The 20,041-nt window shown below is 49.6% G+C and overlaps 2 protein-coding genes across 4 annotated transcripts in view; both read right to left on the reverse strand.

The window, feature by feature from the left end:
• The window catches only part of ATP9A (ATPase phospholipid transporting 9A (putative)), a 129,541-nt gene that overhangs the window by 83,488 nt on the left and 26,012 nt on the right, over nt 1–20,041 (reverse strand). For 2 of the 3 annotated variants that reach the window (XM_052650750.1, XM_052650751.1), the window contains exons 2-4: nt 14,634–14,778; nt 12,352–12,465; nt 4,971–5,079 (exon numbers count right to left, since the gene is read on the reverse strand). In XM_052650750.1, the coding sequence (XP_052506710.1) occupies nt 4,971–5,079; nt 12,352–12,465; nt 14,634–14,778 (368 nt within the window). Of the gene's footprint in view, nt 1–4,970; nt 5,080–12,351; nt 12,466–14,633; nt 14,779–15,687; nt 15,743–20,041 lie in introns of those variants that run through there. The other variant, XM_052650752.1, reaches the window with a different exon arrangement.
• LOC128058336 (S-phase kinase-associated protein 1-like) lies at nt 19,324–19,908 on the reverse strand. Its single transcript, XM_052650757.1, has one exon. The coding sequence runs from the start codon at nt 19,810–19,812 to the stop codon at nt 19,324–19,326; it is 489 nt and encodes a 162-aa protein (XP_052506717.1). The 5' UTR covers nt 19,813–19,908.

Raw genomic sequence — 20,041 nt, forward strand, 5'->3', positions numbered from 1 at the left:
AGACCTTACCCAGCGCCTGGCTGGTTTACAGTCGAAAACCCTTCCTGCGTTTTTTCCTCTCCTGCTTCTCACTCTGGACAGCATTTTTCTAACAGTTCCAATGCCACCATCTCCCTGCGGCCTGCCGTGATGACAGATTCCCGGATCACAAAATGAACTTGCCCAGAGTCTCTGGTCTTCACTGGCCTATATGGTCTTCTCTTTTCCCAGGAAGGAGCGGCTCAGGAAACAAGGCTGAATTGGGAAGAACAAGATGGAGCCAGAACGTGGAATTCTGTCCCCGCACGCTTCTAACCATCACTGTCCGTGACCTTTGGGAGACTCTTTCTTTTTCCCTTCTTCCAGCTGTGCCGGGTCTCTGTGGAGGCTTACAAGCTTCTCCACTTGCTAAGCACAAGTTCTACAGCACGCTGGCTCAGTTACTGTGGCACACACACTTAGCTGTCCTGCAGCGTGTGGGAACTTAGTTCCCTGACCAGGGATTAAACCCTAGTCCTCTGCATTAGAAGGCAGGTTTCTTAACCTCTGGATCACCAGGGAAGTCCGCCGGAGAACTCTTTACCAGGCCGCTTCCCGGACATGTGATCCACGTGCCACTACGGTATAATTACGAATCACATTTTATAATCATCCTATTTACCTGTCTGGATACCTTGCTGCACCATTAATTCCTTGAAGTCCCAATCTCTCATGTTTATCTCTGCAATACAGAAACCTATCACAAACTCTGGGAAGTGATGGAGTCTCAAATACCCTTGAAGGATGAATAAAAGGTCATTTGTACATGTAGGTTAATTTTACTATTGCTGTTGCTGCTGCTGCTGCTCAGTCGCTTCAGTCGTGTCCAATTCTTGTGCGACCCCAGAGACAGCAGCCCACCAGGCTCCCCCGTCCCTGGGATTCTCCAGGCAAGAACACTAGAGTGGGTTGCCATTTCCAAATACTTATTAAACTATGACAATTACATTAAAAACTGATCTACTGGTGTGTTGTTCTAGACACATCTTGATTGAAATAAGATGATCAAAACCCTTGGAAGCAGCAATTAAAAAAAAAAAAAAAAAACTATCCATTTTTCCTCCCAGTGCTAAGTTCCTGATTTCCGGGGTTTTAAGTTCAGTTGTTTAAAATCAACCTTTTCCCTCCAAGTTCAGAACTCTTTCAATTTGGTTAACATAATGCCTCTAAAACTTTGGCAACATCCCAGAATCTGTGCCATTGACATTCTTATAATGATACTAACTCTGCGATATCTTGAATCTAATTTTGAGATATTGGGCAAACACAAATTGAGGGTCAGACTGCAAAGTGGCCTGAAACTGGCCTGTCCTTTTCAGAAATGTCAATGTCACAACAAAGAAATCAGGGGCACTCTGCCAAGTTAGAGGAGGTTAAGGAAGCAGTCAAATGCAGCTGGCAAACCTGTACTGTTTTCTGGACTAGCAGAAAGAAAACACTATTAAAAAACATTTAGGGAACAAATGGCAAATTCTGAGTGAGAAGTATAGAGAAAGTTAACAGTAATATATTGATGATAAATTTCCTGATTTTGTAATTATACTGTGTTATTTAAGAGAAACATCCTACTAGGAATTAAACACAATTATTTTGGTGTCTCAGACAGTAAAGAATCTGCCTGCAATGTAACAGACCCGGGTTCGATCCCTGGGTCAGGAATATCCCCAGGAGAAGGGCATGGCAACCCACTCCAGTATTCTTGCCTGGAGAATTCCATGGACAGAGGAGCCTGGTGGGCTACAGTCCATGAGATCGCAAAGAGTCGGACACAAGGTAATGGCTAACACACACACACACATTTAGGGGTTACCTGGAAAAGGAAATGGCAACCCACTCCAGTATTCCTGCCTGGAAAATCAGTCTATAGCTATAGTCCATGGGGTTGGAAAGAGTTGAACATGACTTGGGGACTAAACAGCAGTAGCAGCATCAAGGGGTTAAAAGGGAATAATGTCTGCAACTTAATTCTCCAAGGACTTAGAAAAGGGTGAGGGGAGAGTATTCAAAAGCAAGAGGTCAAAAACTGATAAACCTGGGTGAGGGCAAACAGGAGTTTTCCACATAATTTTTGCAACTATTTTGCTAGTTAGAAATTATCAGCACCCTCTACCCATTTGGGCTTCCCCAGTGGTTCAGATGGTAAAGAATCAGCCTGCAATGCAGGTGACAGAGGTTCGATCCCTGGATCAGGAAGATCCGCTTTGGAGAAGGGCATGGCAACCCACTGCAGTATTCTTATCTGGAGAATTCCATGGACAGAGAAGCCTGGTGGGCTGCAGTCCGTGGGGTCGCAAGGAGTCAGACATGACTCAGCGACTAACACTTTCACGTTCTTTCCCCAATTATTTAACTATATTAGTATTAATACAAGTGTTGCTATTATAAATCAGGAAATGATACAGAACACAGGTAAATATTATGGCTTACAATCTCATGATCAAGGACTTGTTTTGGTTTCCAAACTTTCTTGAATTCCAAAAATAGTATTGAAAAGTACATTTTAAGATGCCATGTGATAAAAACAGAAAATAGTCCTGCATGGATACCCATGCATGTATCTGTTGCCCTTTGCTTTTGAACTTACTAAAAGAAGATCTTGATGAAAACCCTTACTCTAGAAAATATTAAATGATTGAATGGTAAGGTCAAAAAAGGCTTCTATCTCTTCCTCTCTCTGAAATCCTCCAATTTTAGCTTCTTACCTGGCCTTTCCCCCAAAGTGTATCCAATAACTACACCCCCACCCCCTCCCCCACAGCGCTTCCACGTTCCAAGCTGGAGGTTTTCTTCAGTGCGTTCTTTTCTGGGGCTTCTGGAACAAACTGTGGAGCCAGGGTCTGGATTGACACTCAGAACTCTGCTCCGTTCTCCCTTCCCGTTGGATTGGCATGACAGTGGAAACCACAGGCCACAGAAGGAGACCCACAAGGAAGGCAAGCTTTGAACACTGGAGCCATCTGCCAGTTCTCCTTAGGGTCTTTTCAAGAGCTGAAGGGAGCTAAAGCAGAGGCTGAGAAAGGGGGTCTGCAGGGGAGGGCAGAAAAAAAAATCATTCATGGGAAAAGCAACTGCCACATGAAAAGAAGCAAAGAAGGTGTGGAGCCTGGACGGCTGATGCATGGGGTCCCCAGACCCGCCTCCTGAGCTCCACAGAGGCCCACCGCACCCTCTCCGGTGGAGCTTCTGTCGGTTGCCGAGCGCTGTCAATGTTATAGCCAGAATATGTTATTAAGGGAGGGTTTAATATACACGAACCACAAAAAAAAGTCTTGCAGAGGGGTCTTCTGGTTACCCCCGTGGAAAGCCCAAGCCACCTGCCTTTGCAAAGATTATGTTGGGGTTTCTTTCTTCAGGTAGCAAAACGCCCTAAATATAAGTAGTTTAGCAATAATAAAACATTTCTATACCAACTCTAAATCCCTCCTTTTCCCAGAGACTGGCAACTTTTTAAGACCACCAACTATGAAAATCTGCTTAAATGAACTAAAGCAAAATACTTGCATGCAGTTGCTGTCTAGTCACTCATCGCGTCCGAGTCTTTGTGACCCCATGGACTGCAGCCCACCAGGCTCCTCTGTCCATGGGATTTCCCAGGCAAGAACACTCGAGTGGGTTGCCATTTCCTTCTCCAGAGGATCTTCCTGAACCAAGGATGGAACCTGCATCTCCTGCCCAGCAGGCAGATTCTTTACCACTGAGCCACATAGGAAGCGTGCCATCATGTGTCTATACTAAAAAAAAAAAATTGGGGGGAGCCTTAAATAAATTTCTCCAAAATTTTTCCTAGAAGGAAAATTCTCCTCAGATCTCAGAAACTACAGATGAACTGCTTCTTGTGAAGACTGAGGCACTTACATAAAGCAGTTCACAGCCTGGCTGGGTGCAGGCTCCCTCAGGCATCTATCTTATCTCTTTCAGAATTCTCAATTTCCCGGAGGCAAAGCACAGCTTTTATCCCCCTCAACTGGTCCTGAAACATTAATCCCTGAACAGGATCAGTCATCCTTGGGTGTTTAAGGTAACATTCTCATTTCTTACCGGAAATCTAGGTAGAATCCCTACTTAGAAATAAAAGTCGACATCAGTTGGGTTGTTTGGTGGGTTCTCCATGGTGTATTTGAGTGGGTTTTTAAAATTCCACCATTTCAAAACTTCAAATGAAAGTCTGCCTAGTCAATTCTCCTTGGATCAGATTATTCACTCTTTATTCTTCCATTTTGAAAATTTATACGATCCCTCAAAAGAAACCTTCACAGATGCAACATCTAGTATGAAGCCTGGTGCCTTCTTAAAAAACTAACACTGCCAAGTTGTCACATTAGTTTTGTGATGTTGAAAGGATATCTTTTAGAGCTATGCTCCCTTGAAAACCTGTGTAGGAGAGTTTACAGCCTCCACACCAAGAGAGCTCAAGTGGCAGAGAATCTGCCTGCAACGCAGGAGATATGGGTTCAATACCTGGGTCGGGAAGGATCCCGTGGAGGAGGAAATGGCCACCCACTCCAGTATTCCTGCCTGGGGCATCCCATGGACACAGGAGCCCGGTGGGCTACACTCCCTGGGGCTGCAGAGAGTCAAACTGAACTGAGCACGCACACGCCCAAACCCCAACAGAAGGGCTGCCTCCTCAGCCAGCGGGGGAAACGGGTGAGCACAGGGAGAATGTCAGGAGCGCACAGTTAATCCCGGGTGGGTACGGCGCAGGTCACCCGTCAGCACGGGCTCCAGGGGCACAGTGATGGCCCAGGGATGTGGCCAAAGTTCCCCCAGGCCTGGGGCACATGCTGGCCTCCCTGACGTTGGCCACTGAGAGACTGCCCCGCCCCTGCCGGCCACACCCCACGGCCCTGGGCTGTGAACTCTGCTCCCTGACGGTCAGTGGCCCGTGGCCGAGTTGGGACCCAATGCCCACTCCGCCGCCCGCCCCCAGAGCTGGGCAGCAGGAGGCTGACCTCTCGCCGTGAGGCGGCTGTAGACCTGGGCGTTCACCTCCTTGTCCCGCGTGTAGCATCGGATCTCCTCCACCGCCTCTCGGATGATGGTGACAGCCAGCACAAAGCCCTGCAGGAGAGAGACAGGGGGAGAGAGAGAGAGAGAGGGTGAGCCGGCCTGAAAGCCACCGGCCTCCCCTGGAGCCAGGACAGAAGAGACCAGAAGCCACTCGGCAGGGGGGCAGCTTTCTCACACGCGCGAGCCCCAGCAGGCCCACTTCTCTGAATCTCCTACCCCCGCGACATCCCATCCACCCCGACCCTGGGGCTCCTAAGAGTGAAAAACACAGAAGCCCCAGAGCCGTCCGGCCTCTGTAAGGGCTGAGCGGTGGGACGGCCCTGACGTCTGTGGCTCACTGGCCACGTGCCGGGTGCCACTAGAGCACTTTCCCCCCTTGGAGCAGTTCAGCCCTGGGACGGCCACGCTGGCCGGGAAGAGACCGAGACGCTCAGAGGTGAAGGAGATAAAATGGGCCTCCCTGGCGACTCAACCGGTAAAGAATCTGCCTGCAATGCAGGAGCCCCGCGTTCGATCCCTGGGGCGGGAAGATCCCCAGGAGAGGGAAGTGCAGTTCACTCCAGTATTCTTGACTGGAGAATGCCACGGACAGAGGAGCCCGCAGATGACAATCCATGGGGCCTCAAAGAGTCAGACACGACTTAGCAACTAAACCAAGGACATCAAGGTCCTGAGTGAGCATTCAGCGGCTCCTGTCCCAGAGTCTTCGTTCTCAGAGGCCACAACGTTCTGCACCTGCAGAACCTTGGATGGGTGGAACCAAGCAGGTGGGCCACCAGGGCACAAAATGAGTCATGAGGCCTATTTGTATCGACCTGCCAGTAGGGAAATCAACCTTCCAGACATAACACTGTTCAGATCAGTTCAGTTCAGTCACTCAGTCGTGTCCGACTCTTTGCGACCCCATGAATCGCAGCACGCCAGGCCTCCCTGTCCTGACCAACTCCTGGAGTTCACTCAAACTCACATCTATTGAGTCGGTGATGCCATCCAGCCATCTCATCCTCTGTCGTCCCCTTTTCCTCCTGCCCCCAATCCCTCCCAGCATCAGAGTTTTTTCCAATGAGTCGACTCTTCGCATGAGGTGGCCAAAGTATTGGAGTTTCACCTTTAGCATCATTCCTTCCAAAGAAATCCCAGGACTGACCTCCTTGCAGTCCAAGGGATTCTCAAGAGTCTCCTCCAACACCACAGTTCAAAAGCATCAACTCTTCGGCGCTCAGCCTTCTTCACAGTCCAACTCTCACATCCATACATGACCACAGGAAAAACCATAGCCTTGACTAGAAGGACATTTGTTGGCAAAGTAATATCTCTGCTTTTCAACATGCTGTCTAGGTTGGTCATAACTTTCCTTCCAAGGAGTAAGCATCTTTTAATTTCATGGCTGCAATCACCATCTGCAGTGATTTTGGAGCCCCCCAAAATAAAGTCTGATACTGTTTCCAATGTTTCCCCATCTATTTGCCATGAAGTGATGGGACCAGATGCCATGATCTTCGTTTTCTGAATGTTGAGCTTTAAGCCAACTTTTTCACTCTCCACTTTCACTTTCATCAAGAGGCTTTTTAGTTCCTCTTCACTTTCTGCCATAAGGGTGGTGTCATCTGCATATCTGAGGTTATTGATATTTCTCCCAGCAATCTTGATTCCAGCTTGTGCTTCTTCCAGCCCAGCGTTTCTCATGATGTACTCACTGCATAAAAGTTAAATGAGCAGGGTGACGATATACAGCCTTGACGTACTCCTTTTCCTATTTGGAACCAGTCTGTTGTTCCATTTCCAGTTCTAACTGTTGCTTCCTGACCTGCATACAGGTTTCTCAAGAGGCAGGTCAGGTGGTCTGGTATTCCCATCTCTTTCAGAATTTTCCAGTTTATTGTGATCCACCCAGTCAAAGGCTTTGACATAGTCAATAAAGCAGAAATAGATGTTTTTCTGGAACTCTCTTCCTTTTTCCATGATCCAGCAGATGTTGGCAATTTGATCTCTGGTTCCTCTGCCTTTTCTAAAACCAGCTTGAATATCTGGAAGTTCACAGTTCATGTATTGCTAAAGCCTGGCTTGGAGAATTTTGAGCATTACTTTACTAGCGTGTGAGATGAGTACAACTGTGCGGTAGTTTGAGCATTCTTTGGCATTGCCTTTCTTTGGGATTGGAATGAAAACTGACCTTTTCCAGTCCTGTGGCCACGGCTGAGTTTTCCAAATTTGCTGGCATATTGAGTGCAGCACTTTCACAGCATCATCTTTCAGGATTTGAAATAGTTCAACTGGAATTCCATCACCTCCACTAGCTTTGTTCGCAGTGATGCTTCCTAAGGCCCACTTGACTTCACATTCCAGTTCAGATAAACACCAACAAAGATTCCATACACTGCTGAAGATTTTCCAATATCCTTAACTTTTTTTTTTATTATAAGGCCTGTGTGTGTGTGTGTGTGTGTGTGTGTGTGTGTGTGTGTGTGTGTGTGTGTTCAATCATGTCCAACTCTTGTGACCCCATGGACGATATCCCACTTGGCTTCTCTGTCCACGGAATCTTCCAGGCAAGAATACTGGAGTGAGTTGTCATTTCCTACTCCAGGGGATCTTCCTGACTCAGGGATCAAACCCGCATGCCTTGCGTCTCTTGCACTGGCAGGCAGATTTTTTACCACTGCGCCACCTGGGAAGCCCCCACTCCTTAACTATTGGTTAGATTCCTCTGCAAAGAAGGGGACAGGGTGAGGTGGGGACTTCTTACTTGGCCACAAGGTATGTGGACTCTTAGCTCCCCTGGCAGGGAACACACCTGCACCCCCTACACTGGAGGCAAAGTCTTAACGGCTGAACCGCCAAGGGAATCCTCATGTTAAAGTACTGACTGCATAAGCACCCATTAGTAAAAGGAAAATTTTAAGCCACCCCACCTTCCCACGTTAGATATCCCTACTCATAAAACCTGGTGCGGACTGGTGTCTGTCACCCATGGTAGGAATCTATTTTCGTCTTGATTTTTCTTCTTGTATCAATAAAAGCAAGAGCAGCCATTCACTTTTCTTACAAAAGAGCCTTGTCATCTCTCTTTTTAAAGTCATTTTTTTTAATACAGAGGGCACAATTGCCCCTGAGGTTAGCAGTCGTGAATTCTTTGAGGATTTCATTTTCATACTGTTTACCCCGTGCAATATATTAACTTCGATTCAAAGGATGTTAAATCTCTTATGTAAATCTAGCCAGCGATGTGCCACTTTGTGGAACCCCTCCCAAGGCCCATACATCTTTGCCATCAAAGGATTTCTCCTGTTTCCAATCAGAAGGAAAGTACAAACTGAAGCCACAGAAAAACTGGTACATTTCAGAATGAAAGCATGACCAGACCACATAGGGAGGCGAGAAAACCTGGTCAGGAAAAGCGCGGCCCACGTCTGCAGAATCCCCACCCCTCACGCTGCTGTTTTGTTCTGCGCCAGAATCCAGGTTTTGGTTGTTTGTTTTTTCAAGTGTTCCAGTTTCTAGTTCTCTCTGCGTAGGCCTGGCTAAATCCCATCGATGTTAATGGGAAGTGTGTGCTTACCACAAAGACAGGAGGAGCTGACCTCCCTGCTGCATATGAATACTGCTTCCTAAGTCACCATGGGCTTCCCAGGTGGCACGGTGGTAAAGAACCTGCCTGCCGATGCTGCAGACACAAGAGTCACAGGTTCAATTCCTGGGTCGGGAAGATCCCCTGGAGGAGGACATGGCAACCCATTCCAGCATTTTTGCCTAGGAAATTTTAAGGACAGAGGAGTCTGGCGGGCTACAGTTCAAGGGGTCACAAAAAGTTGGAAACGATTGAGCAACTTAGCACACAGGCACATAACCAGGTGCTGGGACTCAGAGCTGAAAGTGACTTTCCAACTGAGTGAAACTCCTTAAGAGCCAGGGGGCTCACACACACAAGTTACCATATCTATGACCTCCCCGCTACCCCAACACACACGCACACAGAATCCTCACCGATCACAGGGGACCTGCCATCTCTTAAGCTAGAAACTGCTTTACAAAGAGATGCAAATGTGGTCCAGATATAAATTGCAACCTTCCAGCTTTGGAGGTCCCTAAGGGCCAAATCACTTCATGGCAAATAGATGGGAAAACCACGGAAACAGAGACAGACTTTATCTTCTTGGGCTCCAAAATCTCTGCAGATGGTGACTGCAGCCATGCAATTAAAGGAAGCTATGACCAACCTAGACAGCATATTAAAAAGCAGAGACATTACTTTGCCAACAAAGGTCCATCTACTTAAAGCTATGGTGTTTCCAGTAGTCATGTATGGATGTGAGAGTTGGACTGTGAAGAAGGCTGAGCGCCGAAGAATTGATGCTTTTGAACTGTGGTGTTGGAGGAGACTCTTGAGAGTCCCTTGGACTGTAAGGAGATCCAACCAGTCCATTCTGAAGGAGATCAGTCCTGGGTGTTCATTGGAAGGACTGATACTGAAGCTGTAACTCCAACAATTTGGCCACCTGATGCAAAGAGCTGACTGACTCATCTGCAAAGACCCTGATGCTGGGAAAGATTGAGGGCAGGAGGAGAAGGGGACGACAGAGGATGAGATGGTTGGAAGGCATCACCGACTCAACAGACATGAGTTTGAGCAAGCTCTGGGAGTTGGCGGTGGACAGGGAAGCCTGGCGTGCTGCAGTTCATGGGGTCGCAAAGAGGCGGACGCGACTGAGCAACTGAACTGACTGAAGGGCCAAAGATACTGAGAAAGAAGCTTGAGTGGCAGTGGAGGCTGGCTAAACTTGTAAGGATATCAGAGGTGGTGACAGAGAACAGACAAAACCCTGCAGGCGCTGAGACTCCCCCGTAAAGCTGCACGCCAAGAGCAGATTCACGGGAATTCCCTGGAGGCCCAGAAGTTCGGGCTCCATGCTTCCACTGCGGAGGGCCCAGGTTAGATCTCTGGGTGGGGAACTAAGATCCCGTAAGCCGCAAGGTGCAGTCAAAAAAAAAAGATCTACCAAAGCAAAACTCCCGAGAGAAATCAGAAAAGCAGCTACTCCTGCTCCGGGAGGCGGGCTGACTGGAGAGGGGCAAAGGGAACTTTCTGGGCTGGTAAGAACGTCCTGCCCTGACCATGGGTGCTGGCGACACCCAGGGAACTGAAAACTCAGTATCGTGTAGACTGCGTCTTAACAACAGAGAAATCTCGATGTATTATTTTACTGATTATCTCATGTCTCCTGAGGAACATCTCCCACGAATACATCAGCATCGAGAAAGAAGTTACCAGGACTTCCCTGGGAGTCCAGTAGGTAAGAACTGCTTCCAGTGCTGGGGATGTGGGGATGACCCCCGGTCCAGGAACTAAGACCCCACACAGCACAGGGCAGTTAAGCCTGCGCACCACAACCAGAGAGAAGCCTGTGCACCGCAAGGAAAGAGCTCGAATGCCACTAAGACCCAATGCAGCCAAATAAATAAATACCTTTTTCAAACAAGAGAAAAAATGTTACCAAAAGCTAAGACGTAATCCACACGATGACCAACAATGGCGCTGGTACCAGAATTTTAAAATTCAAATGTGGACATTTTCTGAGAATTCTCTATGAGTCAGGAGCTATTTGCACCTTTCTACTTGCTGTACTTCACAGCACCTCCCAACAAGCCACGGGAATAGACACGATCACACCCTACTTACAGATGAGGAAACCGAGGTTCGGAAAAGCTAGTTCCAATCACACGGCTTCTCAAAGAGGCTGCAGGGCAACCGTCTGGCCCCACAGCCCTTGTTCTGAACCACTGAGCTCACAGCTGGGTGTGAAACGAGAGGACTCTGAGGGCGGTCAGACACATTTCAAAATGTACGTCAGCCAAGCACTGGGAATTGATTCTCCGCATAAACATCTAGGGGACTTAGGGGAAGCCAGCTGTAGTCACCGGGAAACAGGGGTCCTCCAGTCGTCTTTGGCCCCAAGCTCCCTTCTCTGCAGCCCTTGGAAAGAGAAGAAGAACTTGGGCAAGACGACTGCCTCCTTCTGTCTCTGCACCATCACAGGAAACTCTGGCCATGGGGCACTTAGAAGCCTCAGGACTGCCCGAGGCTGCTGGTAACCCTGGCTTCTCTCTACAGCCAGAGGCCCAGGAAAACCAGGACTCGGCTGTTTGCATCGGGAGTCAGGTTCCTGGCTCCTTCTGGAAACTCTGAGCATCATTTCAGCGAAGAGACACAGGCTAGAACTGGAGTGAGGCTCTCGCTGGAAGGGCGGGAGCCCTCCAAGTCATCCTGGCCCCTACACGGGCCCTCACTGCATTTCCTGAGGGGCTTCTGCAGTCCCCGGGGTCAGCATCATCGGTACCCACATGCAGAATACATCTCAGGCCAGAAATGGGCGTAGCACCTGCCTTCGAGTTGCATTCAACACTTTGATCCTTGGTCACCAGGCCCAAGAACCAACGTGGTCTCCCCCTGCAGAGGGAGCAACTCTATTCTAAACAGTTTCAAACACCTTGACTACACATCTGAGCTAATGTAGTTTCCCGTAAGTTTCCAACTTCCAGAAAGGCACTGCGGCGACTTAAGACAGAGACCTCTGTGCCTGAAGATAAAAAATACTTAATAAAAGGCCACACCACCCTCTCCAAGGACTCCCTAGTGGCTCAGAGGTAAAGAATCTGCCTGCAATGCAGGCAGGAGACCCAAATTTGATCCGTGGGCCAGGAAGATCCCGTAGAGAAGGGAATGGCCACCCACTCCAGTATTCTTGCCTGGAGAATCCCATGGACAGAGGAGCCTGGCGGGCTACAGTCCATGGGCTCACAAAGAGACTAAGCCACAAACACCTTCACCTCTGTTCCAAAGAAAACTAGTAGCTTTGGTGAAGAACCTTCCAGACTTCCGTGTATTTATTTACAAGCCTCAGATGAGTCACACTCCATACACAGACACACCGAAGCGCAGAATCGTGGTCAACCCCTCACGCTCACATAGACTCCATCATAAACAGAAAACGATTCAAAGAGCACAAGCCACGGGGTCAGAGGCCCTGCCTTTCTCCGGACCCAGGGCCCAGTACCCGGCAATCCGCGGTGAGCTGGCAGGAACCACTTGCTGAAACAAGGAGAGACTGGACAGCAGATAGACAGATGGAAGGAGGAGCCGAGGCGCCGCGGCCCGCAGTGGATGGAACAGAGCGCCACCAGGAAAACCTCAGGGGCTCCCAACGTGTTGGCCTGGGGGCATCCTCTCCCTTGAAAGACCACGTCCTGTTCCAGCCACCTGAAGGACAGAGACCCTGCGGCTGCCCAACCTCGGACCCCCCGGAAAAGATGCCCCAACTGACTCACCAGGGGAACCCAGTAGGTGTAGAGCGCTCCGAGTCGCATCTCGGGGACGAACTGGGAGCAGGCGAGAAGCAGGAAGTAGAGGTTGAAGAAGTATTTGAACTGGTTAAACAGCACCTGCAATGGAGAGAGAAGACACTTGAGGCTGGTGGACTCGGAGCGAGGCAGACGGGTGACCTTTCAAACACTCCCTCAGGAGAACGCAACTCACATGGTACCTGCACGTACACTTTACACTCTGACACCTGTTTAGGAAAACACACCTGGGTGATGAAAACATCATTTGTCAAATAAAGAAGCAAATGATACCCGTGGGAATTCTAAACACCAAATTCAGCACAGTGGGGACCTCTGGGTGTGGAGTCTCTGACAACAGCTGTTAGGCTTTATTTTTTAAACCTCTTTTCCAAGTGCAGAAAAGGCCACTCCAAATGCCACTGAAGAGGGTTTAGTGAAAAAGGCCTAGGTTGTAAGACTGAATCAAAAGAGAGATACATCGATGTCTCGATGGTATTATGATTTCAGCGCCAGAAGTAACTACAGCAGAATTCCATCCCACGTGGCTGGAGGGTTCTGGCGGTTTCCAACTCATCTGGCCATCAGGCAACGAGTGGAAATGTCCTGTCTGCTCAGGGCACCGTCCAGCCCCTCGTTCCTGCCCTGCCGTGGGGACGTGGATGCTCCACACACCCCAAGCAGTGCAGCTGCAAGATGCGGGAGAGTGGCCTGATTGCCTCAGAGTTTCCATGAATGAGACATTAACTTGCACTTGACTTCAGATACTGAGATTTCAGGGGCCAGGGGGGAGGGCTGAACCAGGTAGCAATAAATGGAGTCAAAAATCACCCTTAAAGAAACATTCAGGGGCTTCCCTCAGGGCTCAGTGGTAAAGAATCCGCCTGCCAACGCAGGAAACACAGGTTCGATCCCTGGTCCGGGAAGATCCCACGTGCCGTGGAATAACGAGACCTGTGGGTCACAGCTATCGAGCCTGGGCCCTGTGGGCAGCGAGCCGCAACCACTGCGCCTGTGTGCCCCAGGGCCTGTGCTCCACAGCGAGAAGCCTCTGCGGTGAGGAGCCTCCGTACTGCAACTAGAGAGCAACCCCCTGCTTGCTGCAACTAGAGAAAAGCCTGCAGGCAGCAGCGAAGACCCAGCACAGCCAAAAATAAACCAATTATTAAAAAGAAATTCAGGCTAACCTTACGCTACAGTATGAGGTATTTGTTTCCATGTTCTCTCTCAGTAAATCAGTGATTTATTTTTTTTTCTTTCAGCTTTGGAACTGATTGTTGCTGCCGCTTCTATAGCCAGCTGGGGTAGTTTTGGAGGTGCCCATGGATAGAAGTCGATATTTAACTTAAGGGTGTGCTGAGCAGGGGGGAAGATTTTCAGAAGGCTTGTCTGTTGATTTGTATAAACTAATGGACAAAACAGACAGTCGCAGAGCAATATACTACTAAGCAAAACAAACATTAGCAAATGCGTTAACAGAAAATCTCTCTGGGTGGAAGTATTAAAATCTATCTTACAAAGATTTCTTGGGACTTCCCTGGCAGTCTGGTGGTTAAGGATCCACCTCCTGAGATTCCCTGCTGGTTCAGCGGCTAAGACTCCAAGCACCCAATGCAGGAGGGCCCAGGTTTGTTCCTTGTTCTGGGAGCTAGATCCTGCATGTCACAACTCAGACTCAGCAGAGCCAAAGAAATAAATATTTTAAAAAATTTTAAAGAAAGAATCCACCTCCCAACGCAGAGGATGCAAGTTTGATCCCTGGTCGGGGAACTAAGACCCCACATGCTGTGGGGCAAGTAAACCCACAGGCCTCAGCTGCTGAGCCTGCACGCCTCAGCAAAAGACCCCATGGGCTGCAACTACAATCGTACAGCCAAAGGAAAAATAAAAAAATTTCTCTACACTTTTATCCCCCAGCTTTTCTATTCTGAATATGCGCTCCAAGATGGTAATGGGGGGAAATATAGGCACTGATTTTTTTTTTTTGTAACAAAGCTAGGCCCTCAAAATATCTTTTTCACTCCTCTTAGGCCGAACACACCAAATAAATGTGAAGTTACTCCAACCAATCCGGTGGAGTCTCACTGCCTTGCAAACAGAACGCAACATCTTTCAGGTGCTCAGGACTGAGGGAGGTGAAAGGCCAGCAGCTGGGGTGACGTGGAAAAGACACGATCCTGCGGCAGGAGCCTCGGTCTTCTAAGACCGGTACCACTGCAAACATGTGGTGTTAAGAAGGAAAAAACGATGTTGTCCCGGCCCATACGTACCCCAGGCAGAAAGGTGAAGAAGTTGTACTTCTGGTTGTTGATGACATTTCGAGGGTATCGCTGGTCCCTCTTCTCCGGGTGCCCCAACCAGACTGTGCGGGGCCTGGGCTCGCCTCCACCGCAGCATCTCAGCCACTCGCTGCACCTGTGGGAAAGACACACCCACACCGTCAAGGCCACGCCCTCCCAGAACTTCTCTCTCTAAAACATCATCACTGGGTCAGAACCACAGCCCCACATGGGGCTTCACCCTTCAGTGGGCAGGGAAAACAGAGCTGAGGCATCTAAGAAGCCAGCTGTGGTCCAAATCAAAGATGCTTTGTCCCCAAGCCCAAATTATTTAGAAAAGCAGGATCTGGTTTTTTTTTTAAGATTTAGAAAGTTAATACATAACAATAAGAACTTTTATCACTTTGACATGTTGCAGATGAGAGAGGAAAGCTCAGGACAGCTGAAAAAAGCCCCCGAGTCTGCCAAAATGTGAGAAACGGCTGAGTCTGGCCTTGAAGCCGGTCTGTCTTATTCTCAAAGCTATCAAGAGTGCTAGTCACACCAAGATTACTACCAAAGAAGAGAAGGAAAAGAATCTCCTTCCATACCCATCTCTCCTTTTTAGCAACACATTGGAGGAAAACGCCAGGAAGATGATGACTCAGAGCCCCACATAACCGGGAGACGGGCCAGCGTGCCAGCTGTAGGCAAGCTGACCCCAAGGGCTGCCCCCAGAGGGCAGCTCCTCAGGTGCCCTGTGCGAGGGCAGGGACACGTGATCACCTGCCCGGCTCTGATGAAATTAGGCTGCTCTGAGACACATATCCTCAACCCCGACTCTCGCCCAAAAAAGGCACCACATCCTTCAGGAGAGCCCGTGAACAAGGCATCTTGAGAATTACGACCCTCATCAGCCCCTTGTGGTAGAAAGACCACAGGCAGAATGTTCCTACCTGGGCCCCAGCACACACACAGGCTTCGAGGGAGGAAGCCCAGCCCTGCCAGCCCCTTGAGACGCTGCCAGCTGAAAGCAAACCATCCTGATGTGGCCATCACGACTTACATAATTACTTGTCAGCGGCAGACCCACCTTCTGTCCCTTCTCTTTCAGACCAGGCATGTCCTGCTGAGGTGCTGGGTACAGATCTGAGCACACACAGGCCATGGGCTCAGGACTCTAAACATTGGCAAGCCAGCAAGTCGCCTGCTCAGATGCTCAAAATTTCCATGATGAAACACGATGCTCTTTCTTAAAAATAGCATCCTGGTTCCAGTAAACCGGTGCTGGGGGTGGGGCAGGGAGACTGCTGGTGGCTCCCATGAGGACAGGTTTCACTTCTAAGTAACTCATTCGTGTTGGCCAGAGAAACACAGGGAAACCTGGAGGAATCCAACCCCGTTCCTCCTCTTGGGTGTGAATCACCCAAGCGGGCCAGCGCGGGGCGAAGTGCTGAAAGAAGGCGGGACGGAGGATTCGCTGAGCACAAGCACACCCTTCCGTCTGCAGAAACCTTCCTCGCGGTCTTTGAGTCTGCCGTGCACCAGCAATTCTCTCCCTATCCTGTAACAATCCTGTAACGATGACGCCCAGAGTGGAACGTTTCTAAGGAAAGCTGAAGAGAACCACAGACGGTCGGGCTGACTGTTTATGTGAGTTCTGTTTGCCTTCTGCTGGCAGAAGGTTCCACACAGCAAAGGTTAAACTCTCCGAGGCGTAACCTTCAGGCGTGCACGTGCACGGGGCAGCTCGTGCAGGGCAGCCTGCGTGAGGCAGCGAAGACTGGAAACTAACCTAATCGGCCATCAGAGCAGGGGGCGGGGGCTGGTTGGGGCTTCCGTGGCGGTCCGGTGGTTTAGACTCCCGGCTTCCAATGCAAGGGGTACGGGTTCAATCCCTGGTCAGGGAACTAAGACCCCACATGCTGTCTGGTGCGGCCAAAAAAGTATTAAAGGTCAAACAAGCAGGAAAGATTCATACAAGGGGATGCTCAACAGTCTTTAAAGGAGGAGACAGAGCTGCGTGTGCTAAATGGTCCTATTTGCAAGATCTGCTAAATGGAAAAGGCGAAAGGTGTGTCCAGGACGCCATTCTTTGCACGAAGGCAAGAGGATAATGCGCAGATGTGCTTGAAAGCGCAGAAAACCTCCATAATGAGCTGATAACGTGGGTTCCTTTGGAAGGAGGGGGTGGGGGGCCTTTTCCTATGTATCCTCCGGTCACACTGGACACATATTACCTGTGTGTGGGGCTGAATGTGCGCATATTACCTGTGTGTGGGGCTGAATGTGCGCATATCACCTATGTGGGGGGCTAAATTTAAGCATATTACCTATGGGGCTAAATGTGTGTCTATGTGTGTATCTGTGTGTGTTTTCAGCTAAATCCATAATATAAGCATTTATTAAGCGCTCACTTGGTCCAACCATGGTTCCAGGTCCTGGGAAGGGATTGAGGGGGAACCTAACTTTGGAACAAGATCCTTCGCTTCTGCTTCCTCACAAATACAAAAGCAGGCAAGCACTTAGCACAAGGTAAAATAAGGACTTTGTGTCACCGAGGTCTGTGTAGCTGGCCCCAGACCGAAGCTCTTCGGCATGCGTATTAGCTGCCCTGCCCAAGCCACGCCCATGAATTCTCACATCAAGGGACGGGCTGGAAGCTCCCTAGTTGCCCTTCAGTGCCTGCTGGGTGGGTGGACAGCTCCTTCAGGGCAGTGACATGCTAAGTGTCCTCAGTAGCAGGCGCTGGAGAGACGCCCCTGGAGGAAAAGGTGCCCCCCCACCTCCTCTCCTACCCCCCAGGTTCCCAGGCCGCAGCCCGGAGGCCAGGTGGGCAGCATCTGCATGTGAGTCGTGCTGTGGTCGGCCATGTGCCCGGGACATGACGTCCCTCAGGCCCTTCAGCCCCCCTGTGGCCCTGGGGTCACCTTCCCAGGGCCCTCCCATGCACACCCCAGGCCCCGGCCCCTCCACGCCAGAGCTGGGATTCTCTCACACCCAGGTTTGTCTGGGGGCCCTTCTGCCAGCGTCCACCAGGGAGGCTGCAGGCTCCCACTCCCTCACACCAAGTGTGCCAACCACTGCTGTGCCTACCACCCCGTCTTCACCACGGGGACTGATGCCTGCTGGCCCCGCCTGCAGACTGGCTCCACTCCCGCCATCCGGTGGCCTGAACTGCACCATCTCCAACCAGCCCGGCACCCCAGCCTTAGGGGGGACCCTGTCCAAGTGCATCCCGCCTCAAGTTCGGGCCTCAGCCTAGGCCACGCATCCCGCACTCACTCTTTCATCAGAACTCAGTAAGTCAGTTTCCCTCCATCTCTCCACCTGAACTAGCCGAGGCCGACCCCACCTCTGAGCTCCAGGTATGATGAGCCCAGGACGCAGGCTTGGCCAAGCAAAGCCCTCGAAATGCCCATGGGCTCAGAGGAGGGGCCGATGAGAGGCCTGGTTGGGGGGGGTTTGCTAGAAATTCCAGAAAAGATGTGCCCTTCACCCTGGGGTTGTTTAGGTGGCAGAAAACAAGCCTGGAGTTGCAGGCAGCCAGCTGCCTTGCTCCCATTTAGGGAGAGTCAGCCTGAAAAATGGAGTCGCAAGGAAGATGCAGAGACACCAGAGGCTCTGAGCACCCGGGCGCAGAGCCTAGGTCTGTCCATCTCCTGGGCTTCTCCTGCCTTCCATGCGCACTGTGCCACTTCAGTCGTCTCTGACTTTGTGGCCCCACGGACTACAGCCCCTCAGACTCCTCTGTCCATGGGATTCTCCAGCAAGAATACTGGAGTGGGGTGCCACGCCCTCCTCCTCCAGGGGATCTTCCCAACCCAGGGATCGAACCCAGGTCTCTTATGTTTCACTGCACTGGCAGGCGGGTTCTTTAACCACTAGCGCCACCTGGGAAGGCCAAGTGTCAGGCATCAGTAAATTGGCTTCTGTTTTTATTTTACTCTGCTAAAGCCAATGTTGGGCTTTCCAGATGGCTCAGCGGTAAAGAACCCATCTGCCAGTACAGAAGATGTGGGTTCAATCCCTGGGTTGGGAGGATTTCCTGGAGGAGGAAATGGTAACCCGCTCCGGTATTCTTGCCTGGGGAATCTCATGGACAGAGAAGCCTGGCGGGCTACAGTCCATGGGGCTGCAAAGAGTCGCACACACATAGTCGGCAAAGTCAGTGTTAAGTGGGTGTGTTAACTGCCCCCCAGGTCTCCTAACAGTCCTGTCTGCCACGCGACTGGACTGTCCTGAAAGATGCTTTTTACTGCATTTTTTATGCGTTTTGTGCATCTTCACTTCTAAGCTTTTATTTATTTATTTTTTTCCTATTTCAGAAGGTTTTTTGCAAGTTGCTTTATTTACAACACCAACTTTAAAAGTCACTGAACTAAAATTAACTGGACAATAAACTAGGCAGAAATTGCTTTACAAAAAGGGAAAGCCCAAAATGCCACTTTCTATAGGGAACCCACAGTTCAATTTTATTCAGAGCAAAGAAAAGAAACTTTCAATCATACTAGAAGACACTGGGCCTTAAGTTTGGGAACTGTACTGAAACTGCACATGCAATGAGGACAACATTCTGCTAACACAACTGACTTGCTGCTGCATTTGTCGACTGTTTTTCTAATATTAACAATTATAAACCAAGCAGTGCAACTAGTATTTGGAATAATCCTTACAGTGTTACAGCGTTAGACATGAAATTTCACTTCTCACACCACTGGTTCTCTTTGCGTACCTGGGCTTCCTCTTCTTCAGTAAAATCATTTTTGATATTGAATGTCTTTCGAATCTCCTCACGAGTTTTGCCCTTCATCATATTAGCAACAGTCTTGCAGTTAACGTCAAGCAAACCTTTGATGTCTAAGTAGTTTGCTGCCACTATAAGCTCAAAGAGTGTCCCTTGGTCAACTTTCAGGAATTCTTGATCCCAAACAGGTATATCATCTGTTCGTTTTTCTTTGTTCTCATCATCCTCAGGAGGAGGAGGATCATCCTTGTGGTGGGTGTACCACTGAATGACCTTTTTTAATATTGCTGCCTTAACATTTGGCAAGGGGACTGGATCATCATCTCCTTCATCATCCATTCCCAAATCTTCCAACATAGTCTTGATGGTCACAGACTGTTTTGCAATTTCAACATCAACTTCAAATATCTCTCCATCAGAACTCTGCAACTTAATTGAAGGCATGGTGTTAGGTCTCAAGGAGATGGCGGGCCGCAGGCTGAAGTGAGCAGGGCGACGTCGTCAATCAGCAAAACTGAAAAGCGGAGAACAAGGCCACTACAGCGCCCACTTCTAAGCTTTTAAAGCCTGTGGTCTTATCATCCTGACCTCTCCACACTGATTTCTTCGGGGCTGTGCAAACATGGAAATTTTACACTGAAGTTACTTAAAATAAGAGCTGAGTTCCTCATTC

Source organism: Budorcas taxicolor, chromosome 13 (genome assembly GCF_023091745.1).
Source record: "Budorcas taxicolor isolate Tak-1 chromosome 13, Takin1.1, whole genome shotgun sequence".
In the NCBI taxonomy this organism is placed as follows: domain Eukaryota; kingdom Metazoa; phylum Chordata; class Mammalia; order Artiodactyla; family Bovidae; genus Budorcas; species Budorcas taxicolor.

Coding starts and splice junctions, on each gene's coding strand:
- LOC128058336 (XM_052650757.1), bottom strand. CDS start 19,812: ATGCCTTCAATTAAGTTGCAGAGTTCTGATGGAGAGATATTTGAAGTT.